At 41.5% G+C, this 19,654-nt stretch overlaps 1 protein-coding gene and 1 long non-coding RNA gene across 15 annotated transcripts in view; one reads left to right on the plus strand and one right to left on the minus strand.

The window, feature by feature from the left end:
• LOC120389045 overlaps window positions 1-13,905 on the plus strand; it is an 85,032-nt gene extending 71,127 nt beyond the window's left edge. The window contains exon 5 of the long non-coding RNA XR_005590731.1: window positions 13,832-13,905. This is a non-coding gene — a long non-coding RNA (uncharacterized LOC120389045). The remainder of the gene's footprint in view (window positions 1-13,831) is intronic.
• POT1 (protection of telomeres 1) overlaps window positions 1-19,654 on the minus strand; it is a 177,642-nt gene that overhangs the window by 89,521 nt on the left and 68,467 nt on the right. For all 14 annotated transcript variants that reach the window (XM_039511181.1, XM_039511113.1, XM_039511109.1 and 11 more), the window contains 2 exons: window positions 19,597-19,644; window positions 15,621-15,735 (listed from right to left, as the gene is read on the minus strand). In XM_039511181.1, coding sequence (XP_039367115.1) covers window positions 15,621-15,735; window positions 19,597-19,644 — 163 coding nt within the window. The remainder of the gene's footprint in view (window positions 1-15,620; window positions 15,736-19,596; window positions 19,645-19,654) is intronic.

Consider the following 19,654-nt stretch of genomic DNA (forward strand, 5'->3'; position numbering starts at 1 on the left):
AGCAGGTAAGGAAATTATTTTCCAGTAACTGGAGTTATCTTAAGGTACTATCCTCAGAGGAATAATACTGAGAAAATGTGTCCTAATAAGCAGGGCATAGGGAGCCAGCTAATCACTTCCAGAGTTCCAATATCCTCTGCAACATCATCAAAGTAGAGAAAGTGTGTCATGGAGGAGGGGTAAAGAAGAGAGAGAAAAAGAAATACTACACAAGCACCATCAAAACCTCAGATTTCCTTTTGAACCGAAATACTGTGTTCTACAAGGAACAATACCTAGTTTCTATGAAAGGAGGGCAAGAAATAGCATAGCTGCAGTATTTACTGCATCTGTGAAAGATCAAATTGAGAGCTGATTTCCCTATTCTCAAATAAGCCAGCTCTCAGACTGCCTAGTTTTGAGACCTGCTGAACTGGAGGGATGTCTCAGTACAAAAAGGCACCGCAAAATAGACACTGTACAGTCCCTTTACCAAACAGATTTCTATCACTTGAGGAGTTAAACTGTTAGCTCAACAGCCTAACGCCTGCATTATGCTACCACATGATGTATTAGAATCTGGAGTTAAAGTACAACAACTGCTCCAAAGTCTCTTGTACATCCAACAGCCTCTATTATTATGTGAAGGAACCTTGACCACTTCCAGTCAGGCTTCAGAACAGTGTAAGCACGGGCGGCTCCAGGCACCTGCGCATGTGCCTGAGCGGCAAGCTGCGGAGGGCGGCCTGCTGGTCACTGTGAGGGCGGCAGTCAGGCTGCCTTCGGCGGCATGGCTGTGGGAGGTCTGCTGGTCCCGGGGCTTCGGCGGCAATTCAGTGGCGGGTACGCCGAAGGTGCGGGACCGGCAGACCTCCCCTCCCGCAGGCATGCTGCCGAAAGCCGCCTGACTGCTGTGCTTGGGGCGGCAAAATACATAGAAAGAACAGGAGTACTTGTGGCACCTTAGAGACTAACAAATTTATTTGAGCATAAGCTTTCGTGGGCTACAGCCCACTTCATCGGATGCATGCAGTGGAAAATACAGTAGGAAGACATATATATATATATATACACACACACACACACACACACAAAGAACATGAAACAATGGGTGTTTTGTGACTAAAAGTTGCAATATTACAACAAAAAAACTTCAAAAACAGACTCCAACAAGAGACTGCTGAATTGGAATTAATTTGCAAAATGGATACCATTAAATTAGGCTTAAATAAAGACTGGGAGTGGATGGGTCATTACACAAAGTAAAACTATTTCCCCATGTTTGTTCCCCCCCCACACACACACATACACAGTTCCTCACAACTTCTTGTCAACTGCTGCAAATGGACCATTTTGATTACCACTACAAAAAGTTTTTTTCTCTCCTGCTGGTAATAGCTCACCTTAACTGATCACTCTCCTTAGAGTGTGTATGGTAACACCCACTGTTTCATGTTCTCTGTGTGTATATCTATATATATATCTTCCTACTGTATTTTCCACTGCATGCATCCGATGAAGTGGGCTGTAGCCCACAAAAGCTTATGCTCAAATAAATTTGTTAGTCTCTAAGGTGCTACAAGTACTCCTGTTCTTTTTGCGGATACAGACTAACATGGCTGCTACTCTGAAAATACATAGAGCCGCCCCTGAGTGTAAGTCAGTAGTTTTTACCTGACTGGCTAAAAAAAGTATGCAAAAATTTTGTTTAAAAATATGACAGAGCATTAACGCAGTTCATTTGCTAGAGTGAGTCTGTGTAGTTTAAAATCGAGAAAATTTTGATTAAAGAATTAGATTAAAGTTTGATCTAGGTTGGACAACTGAATACCTTCTACTGTCTAGCATTCACGCTAGGAAGACACTCAACTGAATCAATAACCTCCTACTGCAAAGAGAGAAAAGGTTATTGGTACAAGGATTCATTACAGAGACTGTTCGGATTCTAAATTGCAATAATATAAAAAGATAATTGTAGAAAACCACATTCTCCTTTAATACCTATAGCAACATTTTTTTTCATTGCCAGGGTAATCAGTATACAAACATCCTTGTACTAAACTAAGTGACTGAAACAATATGTTTATCAAATACTTATACACAACCTAGAAATTTTTTTTGCAAAACTCCAAAGAGAACACTTCAAAGATTTAGCTTAATACAGCTTAACTGTTATTTCTAATAAGAGAATCATCTTAAGAGACACTCACAAACATTCAAAAACTACAAGCAGCATCTGGCTGAACAGATGCTGTTAATGCCAGTGTTTGTAAATTGTAGATCACAATAAATGTCATGGGATTTCTTTTCATTAACTATTTATTAAACTTAACAATTTTACTTTATTTATTTTTTACCAAGCATAAGAAGAAATATTGGGTATTTTATAGAAAATAAAACTTTAAACAGTAAAGAAACTAGTTACATGCCAACGACATCTTCTCAGAAATAGTTTTTTTGCTATAATTATCTTTGCAGGCTGGAAAGCTTTTATACTATCTGCCTAATTGGACTATAATAAAGATTCTAGAGTGAGGCATATATCAGAAGTACTGTACTGATAAAACAAAGTAACTTACTTCTGCCAGTTTCCCCATCTAGAGAATGAGGATAATACACACCCCTTCATTGGTGCACGTGTGTGATCGGTGTTCATATAGCATTCTGAAAATATTTGCGCTATTATTTATTGCAGAGTGATGATGATAATTAAAAGTGACCACGCATTATTGTTTGACAGGGCCCTTTTCAAATACATATAGCTCAAACAACTGTTGTGCTAAAATTTTCCGTGTTCTCAGCCCAAGACAAAACCTTTCTTGGGAATTTGAGCAAAAACTGTTTATGCAGTGTTTTTGTAGCCATGTTGGTCCCAGGATATTAGAGAAAAGGTGAATGAGGTAATATCTTTTAGGTTCAAGCTCTGTGTAGCTTGAAAGCTCGTCTCTCTCACCAACAGAAGTTGGTCTAATAAAATATATTACCTAACCCACCTCATCCAATAAAAGAGTGGAAATCAACCACACAATTTTGCAACCTTTTTTTGAAAAGCAACTACTCTGCATGAGGTAGAATCCTGAAACTGAATAGGGACTTAGTGCCTAAATAGTTAATTTTCTTTTAATTTACTTTGTACATATATTGGATTTATATATATATGAGAATGGGATGGGAGGGGTGGGGTTTAAACACACTATTCCTTAATGGACTTTGTGCACATATGTGTCCATATTTCATTGAATATATGTGTACGATATATCTTAATATATTGGTTCTGTGTATGTTTTGCAAACAAGTTTTATGGAGTTTCCTCCAGGAAAACTCTTGGGGCTACTTCTATGGCTCCCATTATCTAATGGTACCAAGATCTCTTTTTACAGCAGTTTCCCACAATAGAAAAGGGTAAGATGGATTGGGTTATGCCACGCCAAAAGGAAGAAATAAATTTGCATAACAATCTCCAGGACCTAGCAGTCTAAGGCCTTGTCTACACTGCCACTTTACAGCACTGCAACTTTCTCGCTCAGGGGTGTGAAAAAACACCCCCTGAATGCTGCAAGTTTCAGTGCTGTAAAGTGGCAGTGTGGACAGTGCACCAGTGCTGGGAGCTGGAGAAAACAAGTTTATGTTAAAAAATCAAAAACCACAGTCCTTCAATTAGATTAGGAGAAAATTCTCAATATAATTCCCAGCAAAAACAGAGATGATCAAACATAAAAATCCTCATATTTGTGAATTAAAACACACTCAGAATAAAAATACTTAAGAAAACACATTTTTAACCTTCTTTATACATCAAAGAATCAAAAAAGGCCACAGACCCAATTAAAAAGATACTTTACAAATCACCTATAAAATTAATAAAGTTATGACTTCATAACAAGGAAACAAGCTCTAGATTCCATGAATGATAAAAGAACACTTGATTTTCCATGTCCTGTTTGTTCACCTGATCTCCCTAAATTGTCCCAATTTTGTTTGCTACAGTATCAGCTTGGCACATGACTGATCAGGATTTCCTGCAAAAGAAACCCATTTGTACTTTATTCCAACTTGGACTTAAATAACTTCTTGAGCGCTTGTTGAGATATCTTTAAAAATACTCAGGTGTAGACATACCAGACTAAACCTCTTAATCTGAATACGGAGCCCAAATATCCTAAATTAACATTAGCTAATGCCTACGGGTTATAACAGAGTTTATGACCATACCAAATTCTCCTCTCTAGCTCACATCAATGGGCTGCTTATCTGTCATTGTAAGCAGTTCCGATGACATTCTATCTTATAAAGTTAAAACCTTAGCTGGTTTAATATGGTATAGCTTCTAAGGAAGTTAGCACCCAACTCTCATTGAAAGTCCCACTGAAATCTTTGCCATAGACTTTATCATGTATAAAATGGAGTGTTAACTAGGTTGTTGAATACCACTTGGAATATCTACCTGAACAGTGGGAATTGAATCTTGCTGTAAACAGCAAATCAAAGCTGAGAACTATTTGAAGCACAGAGAGTTTAGTAATAAAGTAGTTAGTGAATCAATCACAATTACATCAAGGAATGAAATTGCTCTTGATAACAGAAATAGCAGTTTACAAAATGTTAGGCCAGATACTAACACACAATGGTCTGTCCAAAAAAATATGCTACTGAACAAGGAAAGCAGTAGGAGCTTCCAATTTACCTGGCAATCTACACTGAATAACAGAGATGGAAGTGGCCTATTCTCAACAGTTGATTACTTTTGTAGTGCTAAGTAATTTTCCCTCTGTTGATACTCACACCTTCTTGTCAACTGTTGGAAACCGGTGATGTCCACCTTGATTTCATTGGCCTCGTTAGCACTACAAAAGTAATCAACTGTTGAGAATAGGCAACTTCCACCTTAATTGAATTGGCCTCATTAGCACTAACCCCCCACTTGGTAAGGAAACTCCCATCTTTTCATGTGCTGTAATATATATACTGCTTACTGTATTTTTCACTCCATGCATCCGATGAAGTGGGTTTTAGCCCATGAAAGCTTATGCCCAAATAAATTTGTTAGTCTCTAAGGTGTCATAAGGACTCCTCGTTGTTTTCACCAAACAAGGACACTCCATCAGAGAAGTAGATCGCATCATGGAACTAACCACCCAAATACCCCGAGAGAACCAAATAGGAGGTGGTAATTCCTCAGGCAGGATGAACCAGGACCAGGGAGCATTTGACTATCAGGATCAAAAGCTAGAATTTGGTCTAATTTATAACTTTTAGTTTAGTGATCAGGACATTCACCTAGGATATGGGCAGGGGCGGCTCTACCTTTTTGGCCGCCCCAAGCAGTCATGCGCGGGAGGCGCCCCGGAGCCGCGGACCTCCCGCGGGCATGACTGCAGAGGGTCCGCTGGTCGCGCGGCTCGGCTGGACCTCCCGCAGCTGCGGGCGGTTCGCAGGTCCGGCGGCTCTGCTTGAGCTGCCGCAGGCGTGCCTGCGGGAGGTCCAGCCAAGCCGCGGGACCAGCGAACCGTCCGCAGTCATGCCTGCGGGAGGTCCACTGGAACCGCGGGACGAGCGCCCCCTCCGCAGTCATGCCCGCGGCAGGTCCGGTCCTCCCGGGGCTCTGGTGGACCTCCCGCAGGCATGACTGCGGCAGGTCCGCCGGCCCAATCTGCCGCCCCCCGGGAAAGGGCCGCCCCACGCGCGTGCTTGCCGCGCTGGGGTCTGGAGCCGGCCCTGGATATGGGAGACCCAGGGGTCTCTAGAATGAGTGCATTTCCTGTTGAAGATGTTTCACTTTGTATACAATACTTGAATAGCCATTGGACAGGTGGGGAGAGAGAATTATTCTACAGACAGGTCATCCACCTGCCAGGGAGGAGACTCGAGACCAAGTCCATGTTTCATTGAATATTCAGTTATTTATATAAAGTGGAACAGCTTCAGCAGGAGAGACTGAGAGAGACCTGCCTCAGAATAGCCTATAGCCTGGTAGTTAGGATACTCACCAGGATAGGGGAGACCCTGGATTCAAATCCATGTTCCACATGGGAATTCAAACCTATGTCTCCACATCCCAGGGGAGAGCCAAACCCATTGGGCAAAATGTTATAAAACAGGTGGCACTATCATACCTCCTCCTCTTACCCACCCAAGTCTTTTTGGCAATTTAACCTTTTTTTTTTTTCCCCTGGCCAAAACTATTCAGCAAATTTGTGTTAAATTTGTGAATAGTTTTGGGTCAACCAAAACTTCATTTTTCAGTGAATAAACTATTGGTCTGAAAACTTTCACTCAGGTCTAATCTGAACACCACATATGTGGTGACCACAAAACAGCTAATAGCAGTAATTTGTTTTGAATTAAATTATAATGAAATTTTTGAAAAAAAAATATTAAAATTGCAGTAAAACAAGTACATTATATTTAAAAGTGCATCTATGTATGATTAGCATTATCTTGCTGAAAAATGTTTAAGGATTTATTAATGATGTCTAGGCAAGCACTTTTAAACAAAATGAAACCATCAGTAAATATACCAAACAACAAATGGTGTATTTGCTACAGAGTTGAGTTGAAGAGATATGGCCTGTAGGTGTTGTTTGGAGACCCATGAATAGATTAACTGTTGTTTCTTGGCAATCTGTCTGTGTGTCTAACATTATTCTAATTACACAGCTGGGAAGAATTAAATATATTAGCATTTTAAGGTTGGCCAAAGAAATTCCATCAATCCAGTGTAAGTCAATGAATAAGACATTAACATATAGTGTCCCAAAGCCTTAGTTAATGCAGCTGGACAAACAACAAATCTTTCCTTCTCATGCTGCTCGCCAACTGCCTTTTTTGCTGTAAATGTCTATCATTTTTCTGCTTGCACAAAGGAGAACAATGGTAAACCTAGAGATTTATTCCTTTAATTACAATCAAAATTTTGTAATGGCCTAGCAAAACTGTAAGATTCAATCTGCTCAGGCAATGGATAAATAATTTCCATCTTCTTGTCTCAATGCCATCCTGGGCCATTAAATCAACCGGAACTATCCCTAACTTTGGTTGCTTCTCTCACAAAACAGATTACAATGTTAAGTGTCACAGTTCAGCGCAACTGCACTATATTGGTCCCCCTTCCTCCCCCCATGACCTAACAAGGTTTCCACTCTAGGTTTCCAGTTCCTCAGCCATCACCTTTCTTAGGTGGAGACCTGCATCTTTCTCCCTCCTGACCAGGATATTTCCTGGCTGCACAGCTCCTTTCCTGCACTTTGATACCCCCCAGCAAAAGACGAACTGCCTAAATAGGCCTATTTAGCCTTCTCTTCAGAGACTGTAAGCAATGTAATTACCCACAGTTATAAGTTACCACACAGCCTTTTCTAAGCAAACACATTTATTATTAAAGTGAAAGCATTACAAAGAAAACATATTGAATATTGAAAGAACTGACATGCATGCTTAATAAGATGACCAGAGATCACCCTAACTCCAACTAGGGCTTTGACACATGAACAATCCTTAAAACCTCACCCAGGGTTTTTTCTGTGATCATATGTTCATAACAGCTTTTGCTCAGAATAAACACCCAAGTTTTATGGGACTTTAGTGGGCCAAAGACCTTCCAAAATCATTCCCTAAGGATTGCCCCCAACACCTTGGACTAGATGTCTTGTCCATTTGCTGGATCAGAAACAAGGCACCAAGTCAGTTTAAACTCAGGGTATTTAACCAAAAGTCCTTTCTTTGTCTTCTGGTCCCTAGAGAATCCAGTATAACCAGTATATGCAAGCATCTGCAGATGGTGATACTTCTCTGGAGGTGTTACAACCTGAGTGAATTTGCCTAAACAATGCCCACTGCTCTCAGTTCCTAGAGGAACTGTCACTACCCCTCCTCATGGAAATACATACAATTCCTGGCCCACACAGATATATAAACTAGTCATTTAATACAATGGACTCCAAAGATATTAAACTTAATTCAATAATGTTTGTCCAGGAAATTGTCATAGTAAGAAGGAGGGCATATTGTGCTACACTCTCAAGGCTTGAAAAATTTACCAGACATCTATTCACCACAGGCTGATATGAAAGACAGAAGGGGGTGGGAATGGGGAAACGGGAATTGGATTCTTAAATAATACCCTAATGAAAATCCCAGTATGTTCCGCCCCTCCCCAGCTGCACAAGGTCAGGGGAGGGGATGAGGACAGAGGTAGATTCCCACCAGTTTTACTTCTCCTAGAGTCTGCTTAGGAGACTTCATATTTTGTATTGTTCTCAACATTGCCAATCCCCTGGGTTTCAAAGGCACAAGTCAGGCTCCCAAAGTCATGAGATTGACTTAAAATCATAAAGTATGAAGTTCTTTTTATTTGCCTTCTGATTTCTAAGCTTTAGAGGGCATTCTCCATGTTTTCCACTTTTCCCCACAACCATAAGGCCCAGAAGCTTAATTTTCATTAAAAAAAATTGAGATGGTCAAGTAATCATTTGACTCCAAAAGATGGGACAAAGAAAATTCTAAATATTGCAAGACTCACAATAAAAACAGGTGGCATCACCATGTTCTTAACCTTATTCATGTCACAATCACAACAGCTATAACAAAAAAAGTTTTCTGGGAATTACATTTTATCTGAGAAAATAAATTTTGAGAAAATCTAGGTAAACATATTTAAGATATACATGACTAAAAGAGGTGTAGCAAAAATATAACCCAGACAAATCAGACTGTTTATAAATAGACTATTTTTATAACCAGAAAATTTCAGACTGGCAAGAATGGCTAACAACCGATATGACAAAAATTCAGCACACTGTGGATCTGTCTGCGGGTAATGGTATACCCAGTGAGCAATAAGTTAGTCTTATTTAATGGAAAAGGGCACATAATGGAAATAAACATTAAAGCCCCAAACCTACAACTGAATCTACATGGACAGCTTCTTGTACCCATGTGGAGTCATACTGAACTCAAAAGAAGCTTCTCTTGATGAACCTTGCAGTCCCTTCTAACCCTATGGTTCTAGTGTATGACAGTGTTGGGGTTTAAGTTTCCACCACCACTTAGGAGAGGTGGTTGTGATATCTTCAGAAATCTTATTAGGTAATAATAAAAAACCTTATGATTTTATTAGCAATATTTAGATCTGAGGATTTACATCTTTCTACAACTGATTCATTGCCTACTTGCCCTTTTGGTTGTCAGTCAACATAAGTTACAAGAACCAAGGAAAGAGAAATAAAAGGATTTCTGCCTTTCAAGAAGTTACATTTGAAACCTAATGTATTTCTAGAGGGAATTACCTTCACAATAACACCCCAGGCAATATCCTGAAGCAGGACTGAAAAATGTAATCTTTGCAGTTCTACATCCATAGTTTAAAAAATATATATCTTTCTGATTAAAATTAAGGGCTCAAAATGTTACAGTGAATTCAATTTTTCAAATCCTTTTTTTAAATAGATTTGAACATTTGAATAGATCCAGCAAAGGCACCATGCAGCATAAGAATTTGACAAGTTTGCTTCAGTGCCAAAGACCACAACACAGATAGCGTGAACCAATACTGAAATAACTTATCTCTTTACATATCTTGGGTCAAAATTCTACTCTCTGATTCATGCGGTGGACCTCATCTCTGACATTCTGCTCTCCCTTTACAACTAGGCTTTTCACTGACTTAAGTGGGAGTTTGGTAGAAAGGGAGTATCAGAGGTCTGCCACACAAGAGAATTTTGCCCATAAATTACAGAGTTATTTTTCTCTTCTGATTTTAGAGAGTATCAACCTCATTTTTTATTTCACATTTAACACCACGTGCTGTGGAAGAGTGTAGGAAATGGTGGCTACTGGGGCTCTGATAAATGAGGATTTCAACAATTCCAATTTTACACTATATGAATGACTACTTTGAAATAGAGAGACAAGGTGGGTGAGGTAATATCTTTTGTCGGACCACCTTCTGTTGGTGGAAGAGACAAGTTGTTGAGCTTCACAGAACACTTCTTCTGGACTAGAAAAGGTAACCAGAGAGTCATAACTTTTTAAACAGATCGCAATATTCTAGATTTTCATACAGTTATCCCCTTCCTCCATATGAGCAATTGGATAAAGTAAGAGACTAGATGGGGACGTGACACACACCAATACAACAGATAATCTAAAACAGGTTATGCAGCATAGAGGGTGACAGGACTGGGATTGGCACTCTGACTTACTGGTTAGAACTGGAGGACAGGAGTGGGAAGCTAGAGCCAAATGCCAAGCCAGAATCAGGACACAGAAATCAAGCCAAAGGTCAGAGCCAGAGTAAGAAGACAGTCAAGGGAGCAGGACGTGGAAAGGGCAGCAGCAGACTGGAATAGTACAGGAGCAAGGCTGGGAACAAGGCAGCGACACGAGCAACTGCAGCTGCGGGTGAAAGCGCTGAGCAGCCAGAAACCTCCTGCTGTGCTTAAATGCAAACCTATTGGCTCCTTTAGTCAATCAGGTGGACTGACCAATCAGGCCATTCTCCCACAGCCCAGCTGGATTCATTAACCTGCCTGAAGGCTGCACCAGCTACCCCCAGAATCAGCTGAGGGAACTCTCTCACTGTTAGGAACCTTTGGGTTATGATGGATTTTTGAAAAAACAGAGGCATGGAGAGACACATCAGATTGGATGACCCAAATTATGTTTTCTGGCCCTAATATTGTGCATTTATATGAAAACTTTTATCATTTAATGTTCTTAGGCCAAAACCAGCATCATAAATATAATAGATCTAGTATCATATAATATAAATATATAATATAAATTGAAATGAAAATATAATATAAAAATCAAGGTATACCAGATATTATAAATGTAATATAAACATATCTCTGTGCATAAAGTAAAAGAATCAAGGTATATTAGGTGTAATATATATATAATATAGACATAGTTCTGTGTGTGTGTGTGTGCATATATTAACTATTTTATAATATATTTCCAACTCTACATGCTGGAACAAATACCTATTCACCCCCAGTCTAAATAAATTAGATTTGGGCAAAGATTTTTTTTCCAATTACTGTCTACGTATACCTAGGAATGTATGGTATATAATGTAACAGCCACAATAATATTCATAACATAGAACAGCTGGAGCTTGTTCTTCTACATTTATTCCTGTATTCGTCTACAGTACTGTCAAAAAGATCATTTTCAGAAAACATAACCAGTGCTGTTTGACTCTCTCATAGAGCTCTCTACCAGCAACATAAAATAACCAATACACGACTAACTCATTTTAAATAAAGGCCCAGGGGCTCCAGCGGCGATTTAAAGGGCCCTGAGCTCCCCGCAGCAGCCGGAGCCCCGCTGCTACCACGCTATATGCCAACCCGTGTTATATCGGGTCGCATTATAGTGGGGTAGCAGTGCACATTATGTTTCATAATTGTCCTCAGGAAATACTATTACATTTCCTGATAACTCAATAGCACACAAGAGATGTATAATATTTTACCTATACGTGTAGAGTTAAAACAGTACAACCCTTGGAGTATGGACACATTTATAACAATATATAGGTGCTTTATACCAGTATAGCTATTCCCATATGAGAAGGGAAATATTCTAAACTGGCATAAGACATAGGGTGACCAGGTGTCCGGTTTTTTACTGGAACACCCGGTCGAAAAGGGACCCTGGCCGCTCCGATCAGCAGTGATGACCAGGCCATCAAAAGTCCCACTGGCAGCGCTGCGGAGCTAAGGGAGATTCGTCCCTACCTGTCCCGTGGCACCACACTGCGTCCCAGAAGCAGCCAGGAGATCTGGCTCCTATGTGGGAGGGGCACGGGGCCCGCACGCTGCCCAAGCACCGGCTCCACACTCCCATTGGCCAGGGGTAGTGCCTGTGAGTGAGAGCAGCACGCTCCGCGGAGCCTCCTGCCTCCTCCCCCGCAGGAGACAGACCTGCTGACCGCTTCCGGGGCGCAGCACGGTGCCCCAGGACAGGCAGGCAGCCTGCCTTAGCCCCTCTGCGCCGCTGACCAGGAGCCACCCGACGTAAGCCCACATCCCAACCCCCAGCCATGAGCCCCTCCAAAGCCGAGCCCCCTCCTGCACCCCAAACCCTTCATCCCTGGCCCCACCCCAGAGCTCACACCCCCAGCTCAGAAGCCATACCCCCTCCTGCACCCTAACCCCCGGCTCTGAGCCCACCCAAACCCATAGTCCTCACCTGCACCCCTCGCCCAGAGCCCTCACCCTGTCTGCACTCCAGCCCAGAGTCCCCTCCCACACCCCGAACCCCTCATCCCTGGCCTCACCCCACCACAAAGCCAGGACCCCCAGGCCAGAGCCCTCACCCCTCCCATACCCCAACCGCCTGCCTCATCCCGCAGCCCTCTCCCACATTCCGAATCCCTGGGCCCCACCCCCCAGCCTGAAGCTCCCTCCTGTACCCCAAGCCCCTCATCCCCGGCCACACCCCAGAGCCAGCACCCCAGCCTAGAGCCCTCATCCCTCCCACACCCCAACTCCCTGCCCCAGCCTGTAGCCCCCTCCTGCACCCCGAACCCCTCATTTCTGACCCCACCCTAGAGCCCACCCCCACCATTTAGAGCCCTTACCCGCTCCTGCACTCCAACCCTTTGCCCCAGTGAAAGTGAATGAGGGTGGGGGAGACGAGCCACCGAGGGAGGGGGACTGTAGGGAGCAGGGGGCGGGGCCTCAGGGAAGGGGAGGGCTAGGGTGTTCCGTTTTGTGCAATTGGAAAGTTGGCAACCCTAATAGGACATCTTTTTATTGACGTAACTGTGTCCACACTAGGGGTTGAACATATAGAAAAATTTTAGTTACCAAAAAAAAAAAATCACTCCTAAACTGACAATTATACGGATACTAAAATTGCATAAATCAGGCTTCTAACTTTAAGAGCTTTTACAACAGACACTTTACCTTCCCTTTCAGCGGTAACATTGTTAGAAAAAAACCCTTAAAATGTACTGAAGCCTTTGAACAACCAGCATAGGCTTTTGATTCACTCTGAATAAATGGAGCAGGCACCTCTATGTTTATGGAGCACCTATCATAATGGGGCCCCAAACTTGAGCACAGCCTCTGGGCATGACACCACAAACAAGAAGTGTTCCCATTATGAGTAAAATGAGTATTTTATGCTCTGAACTACTGCTTTGTGTAAGCAACACAACAGTGTCACATTTGCAGCACAGTGTAATTGCACTCATTGTTAAAATATCAACAAAGAATTATTATACACAGTAGCAGAACAATCTATTCCCTCCAAGGATAAGTGCTGGGCTTCTGTGCTTCAAGTCTTCTTCCCTAATTTGTATGGACTGTTACCATAAAAGAGATCCATTTTCTACTTACTTTCTCCACCGGTTTGTTTAAATGGAATCACATACACTGTGCAAAATAGGGAAAGTTTAAAAGCTCTATTTTGAGGAATAAATTTCAGATGTCATTCTGTTATTCTTCTTAGTTTTACCCTCTATAGCTACAGGTATGAAAATATCAGTACATTGAAAATGGCTTTTTGGTTTTTTGTAATGCCATAAATGTGAAAGGCCTAAAAAAAAACCCCACTTGTTTATTGTGATACTGGCTGACCAGGCACCAGCTCTTGCCAAAGCTTTCAGCCTCAGCCATGCACTGACAAATTCATCACAGGAAACCAATCTGTTTCACCTGCATGTTAATATGCTGAAGATGGGTGTTGAACTTCTAACACTGTGTTTAGACTTTATGAAATACTTGTACATTTTTCCTGCATTAATCTCACTTATTTTATCTTTATCACATGCTCTAAGGTAATATTTAAGTTTTTGCTTTATAACTAAGCATTTTTTTCCCTGAAACTGTCAACTTTTCAGAAGGAATCATCTCCTGCTCATTAAGAAGGCTATCAAAATCAAATGGGCCATTGTAGGACATCACAACAAGACTGGTAATTGCCCATTCACACCCATGAAGAGGCTACATACAAAAAGACTTGTCCCATCAAGCCTGAATTCTGGAAAAAGGAAATAAAGATATTGAACAAGACATTTTTTCATCTCTTTTGCTGTTTTGACTCTCACAGGGCTGGAGCTGCGAAACAGAAGCAGAGTTCCTAAGGGTCAACCTAGGTTGTCCCTTGTCATGCTGTCTGGAGTGGCACACCACTGTAAGAGCCTATCTCAGGGCAGACTGTCAGAAAACAAGGGCAGACACCCCAAACTGGTGGTATGTTCTGTAGTTAGATTTCACCAAGCAAACAACAAATGTGAACTCCTGGATCATTACATCAGTCTTACCATGAAATCACAGACAGTACCCTTAGCCTCTCCAGTCTATCTTGCAAGCCAGACAAACTGAACTTTGTGATAAAAGTTTATTAAAAAAACCCAAAATCACATCACATCAGGTTTCTCCCCATCCCAAAAGATCAGTCTCTGATCACAGATCAATTGGTACTCCAGATCTTACACCAAAGACAATGCTGTCAGTCAATTCTATAGGAAACTAACTAAAGATTTATTAGCTAAGAAAAAAAAGTGAGCGTTATTGAGATATTAAAGCAGGTAAAATATATGTACAGGTAAATCACAATTTGTAACTCCAAATGGTGGCAGTGATATAATAAACTGCCAGTCTCCCAAAAGTCTTTTCAGGGTATCCAGTCTGTCTCTGGGGGTCCCAACTTTGCATCTGGCACACTTCCCTGTAAGAGTCCACCCACCATCCTTTCTTGAATCCATATTTATAGCTCATTTACACAGAAAGGAAGCTGGGAGTGTCTTTACTCACATGGCTTTTCCTTTGATGTGAGAGAGAGAGGAATGCATTTTGAATCTCTGACCTCAGATCATTACACACAATGACCATTTGCTTTGAAGCTAGCACTCTTCTTCATTTGCATTCCATAAGGCTTCATTGGAGTTTGATAGGTTATTTACTCTCAGGTGTACACACAGTGTAAATGTTTGCTATTTCATTGTACAGGAACAGATATGTGAGAACAAGACAAGTAGCGGCCCATTAGTTTCCATGAAGTTTAAACACCTTATACACTCTTTTGTATTCAACAATTACTTTGATCTATCCAAACAGAAAGTAAATTGGCCTGGACTGACCTGGTCTGCCATCAACACAGCCCTAAAAGACATTTAGTGCTAACAGATTACTACAACTCTGTCACCTCTTAAAACCATACATTGTAACTCATTTGTGCATATATGTTTGCATGCTTTAACCTGTAAATAGCTCTCTCATTTCTTTTTCCTAGTTAATAAATCCTTAGTTTACCACAGGATTGGCTACACGTTGTCTTTAGTGTGAGATCTGAGGTATAAATTGACCTGTGGTAAATGACTGGTCTCTTAGGACTGAAAACAACCAAATATTTTGTGATCTTTGATGTATGGAAACAAACTATCACTAACTGGCAAGACAGACTGGAATGCCCAGGGGAACAGTCTGTGACTCCATGGTAAGACTGTTAGAGTGCTTCAGGAGTTCACGTTTGCTACTGGGTTGGTGAAATCTAATTATAAAGCATACAACCAGCTGCCCTGCTTTTTGATAGTCTGCCCCAAGGTTGGCACTCATAGACATGAATCACTTCAGACAGCCTGAGATATATTAAGAGATTTTAAGTTTCCTGTCAGATACAGTACATACCTGTTCCTTTGCTTATATATGGGGGCTTGAAGAATTTCACAGCACCATACAAGTTGACTATAGTTCCACCTTTAAGATGATTCAGAGGAGTATATGTGTATTTTGGTGCAACAGGCTGGAAAGAGACAATAAAAAAGCAGACACATATGAAAACATTACTTAAAAAAAATCAATCCAAAATTATTTCTTTTAACCCTCCCGCACCAAATATTGTCCTTTTATTGCCATTTAAAAAAAAAAAAAAAGCACTATCTAGTCTAGTCCCCTCAGGTGTCAAAGTTACATACAGCATAAAGGTACATACAGCATTTCTTTAATCCATTCTTATTTTTACAAGATAATTCATTCTACTTTCACACAGCTGTTAGAGCAGGAGTCTACCTTATTCATTTTAGGAGCTCAAAATAAATATGTCCACTATCCACAAGCAGCAAGCAAACATGAGGAGGTATTTGATTTTCACTCTCCTTTTCTTTCTCTGATTGTGTTTTCCTTGTTATAAATATAAACTAGTCAATTCAACTTATTTGAATGTGTCTGTCACTATGTGAATAAAACCAGTATAAGCATGACAAAGCACACATGAAAATATATTTTTAATCGATTTTAACTTTATCCATCGCCCTGGCATCTGAGGACATTTTATAGATGCAGTAATAATCTGATAAAATATTTTTGTAATTCTTCTTTGCAGAGATCACCACGCAGCATTACTGCTCTTGAGTCTCACATCTCCTGCAACAGTCATACAGGGAAATTTCTCTAGCTTTTAAGATTTTTGAACCTCTGAGGTCCTTGAAGGCTAGTTCAAGAGTTCTGTCTTACTGAGCATCCCCCCACATAAAGTTCCACAATGTGCCTGCCAGCTCCTTCCATGAACAAAAAAACAGTTCCCCCAAATTAACTGAAGATGATAAAGAATTTCTACAATTTTTTCCTACAAAAAAACAACATAAAATGGACACATAGATGAAAGACCTACGTCATACCTCAAAAAGTTGAATCTCCAAACTGAGGGAGGGAGATGGTGGATCAGTGAGAATGCTGTGTGATAGTTTTAAAGAAGGTATATAATTTTTTGAAAGTATCTCACACACATTTCCACTCTGTATGTAGGTCTACGGATGTTTCAAACAAAAACCAATCACTGCAATAGGCAGCGTTAGATGGAGGCCAGTGTCCAACAAGAACCAAGTTTTGTTTGTTTTTAAGATCAAAGGGAAGTATAGATAGCTCTAACTTGTGAAAAGCACAAATACAGGCTCACAGATCCTTCACCTTCACCTTCAATATCATGGTGCGGAATGTGCAGCAAACACAGATCACCATCTAGTTGTCGCCCGTATGGTGTTGATGCTCCAACAAGCAGGTAAAGCCCTCTCGATGATGAAGAAGTTTGACATTGACGCACTCCGTGTGCCAGGTTTAGCCAACAGGTTTTGTATTGATGTCAGAAACAGATACTCAGCTCCAGCTAATCTGCCAGATGATGTGGATGTTGCCGGGTCCCTGTTCACTTCTACCCTCAACCAACCTGCCCAGCAGACCGTTGGCTATCGGCATCTAGCACGCCGACCATGGCTATCGGAGGAGGCCTTCCAAATAATTACATTGAAGGCCGCAGCCCGCCAGCGTAGTAATAAGCACATTCATAATCAGCTGAATCAAAAATTTAAAACCCTGACACTCCGCGATCATGAGGCATATTATAACCAAGTGGTGGATGATACTGAATCTGGCTTAGCCCTGGGCGACTTGAAGCCAGCATTCCGTGCCATTCGCAACCTCAGCGGTCAAAAAGTAGTCACTACAAACAGCATCCTGAATGACAGCCAAGGCCATCCGGGTAAATGGATGATGACATTCTCTCACACTGCATGGATCCAGACATTTGTACTGATACACCAACATTGGATGAAGTGAAGCATGCCATCTCTAAACTGAAAAACGGATGTCCAGCCGGTCCTGATGGCATCCCCTCAGAGCTGCTAAAATGTGCTATTGATCCTGTAGCAGAATCACTTCTGGCCATCTTTCATCTGGTGCGGAGACCTGGAACCCTGCTAACCACCTGGAAAGACGGCATTGTGATCTCACTCTATAAGGGTAAGGGACCATGCAGTGGATGTCAGAGCTACAGGCCGATCACCTTGCTTTCCGTTCCAGGGAAGGTGTTTGCGCATGTTTTGCTGGCACGCCTGGCGCCTTTGATACATCGGAAGCATCGTCCCCAACAGTCAGGTTTTACGAGGAACAGGTCCATGTTAGACGCCATTTTGGTCCTATTTGTTGTTGGAGATACATTGTGAGTTCAGGAGGCCCCTGCACGTAGCATATGTTGATCTTAAGGCTGCATTTGATTCAGTAGACCACGTTGCATTATGGACAGCCTTACAGGGCGTAGGTGTCCCTACCATTCTGCTGGACTTGATTAAAGAGCTGCATAATGGAACCACTGCCCATGTTCATTTGGGGAACCGGATACCAGGGTGTTAGGCATGGTTGCATTTTGGCCCCTGCACTCTTTTGTCGGGCAATGGATTTCATAATGCAGCATTCTGTCAGATCCATGGACATCGAGATCGGTGATCCCTCACTTACAGACCTTGACTACGCTGATGACGTTCTTTTATTACAAAGCCCCAACAGGTTTTGTGAGGCACTCCAGCATAAGAAGGAGGAGTCAGCTAAGATTGGTCTCCATGTTTCATGGTCAAAGACAAAGTTTCATGGTCCTGCAAAATCTAGGACCAGGTCCACCTGCGACTCCAATCTCTTTGAACAACGAAACTGTTCAATCAGTTTCCAGCTTTTGCTATCTAGATTCTATACTTATCTGCTCCTCCAGTTCTCACACGGAAATTCTCTACTGGATTGGCATTGCAGCATCTGCTATGGGGCATTTACAACAGATATGGAATCAACATCATCTTAGTATGACAACCAAGTTCAGGATTTATTCGAGCTGTATCCTTCCCACACTGTTGTACAGCTGCGAAACACGGACACTGGACAAAGCTGGAGGTTTTCCACATAAAATATCAATCTCGTATATTGGGCATAAAGTGGAATGACTTCATCTGTAATGCAGATATTTATGGTTGCTTGGGTCTATAGACTTCTGGGGCCACTGTCCACAGGCAGCACCTTACGTTTTTCGGACATGTCGTAGGGATGCCACAAGACGTTCCAGTGAACCCCATTCTCTAGATGACTTGTCTGGGATAAAATTCCACCAATCGAGGGGTAGAGGTGACCCAGAGGCAGACTCCTTATTACATGGGTCATCAAGTCTTTTCCGATGTTGGACTCTCAGGCCGTCAAGCCTTTGCGGTTGCACAGGAACGGACCAAATGGCGAACAATCACTATGGCCAACTGTCTGGCTAAGCGTTCGAGAGAGGGAGAGATATCTTTCACCAGAGAAACAAAAGCTTCCAATATTAAGCTAACTCAAATAAGTGCCAATCCAAAAGAAACAAAAATTCTAGGAACTGGAATAGTTTGGCTTCCCCTACTTGAGTTTCTGCTTTCCATTTTCTGCCCTGTTAAAAAGCTGTGTTCCAACCCAGAAGTCCTTTTGTATTTCAGAGGTGAGCAAAGTGATCCATGTTCCTACTTCACAAGGATGCTGTGATACCTACTTTGGTCTCATTCCTGCAATGTTTTGTGTATGTGTGGACTCCCGAACCTGTGTGAACCCCAACTAAGTCGACCTTTTCTAGGGTGCAGGAGTTTGCCCTAGTTGAACTTTTAAAGATTTTGGCAAGAAATACACTGGAGAAGTGTGAAGTACTATTTACAAAATGTTAGGGTATTTTCCATGCATGTTATTTGCAAAATGCAAAGCCAAAGAAATGGCCACTTAAAAATTACGTTCCAGTAAAGGAGATAGAAAAATTTTCTACTCATTCTCTTTCAGTGACCCTTTTAAATTACATATGCAAGTTAAAAAAACTACTAGAATATAAACTCACCATGGATGCTGTTTCTGAAGCAGTGACTGTACTTGGCTTAGTATAAATCTGAGGAGAA

This window comes from Mauremys reevesii, linkage group 1 (genome assembly GCF_016161935.1).
Source record: "Mauremys reevesii isolate NIE-2019 linkage group 1, ASM1616193v1, whole genome shotgun sequence".
In the NCBI taxonomy this organism is placed as follows: Eukaryota; Metazoa; Chordata; order Testudines; family Geoemydidae; genus Mauremys; species Mauremys reevesii.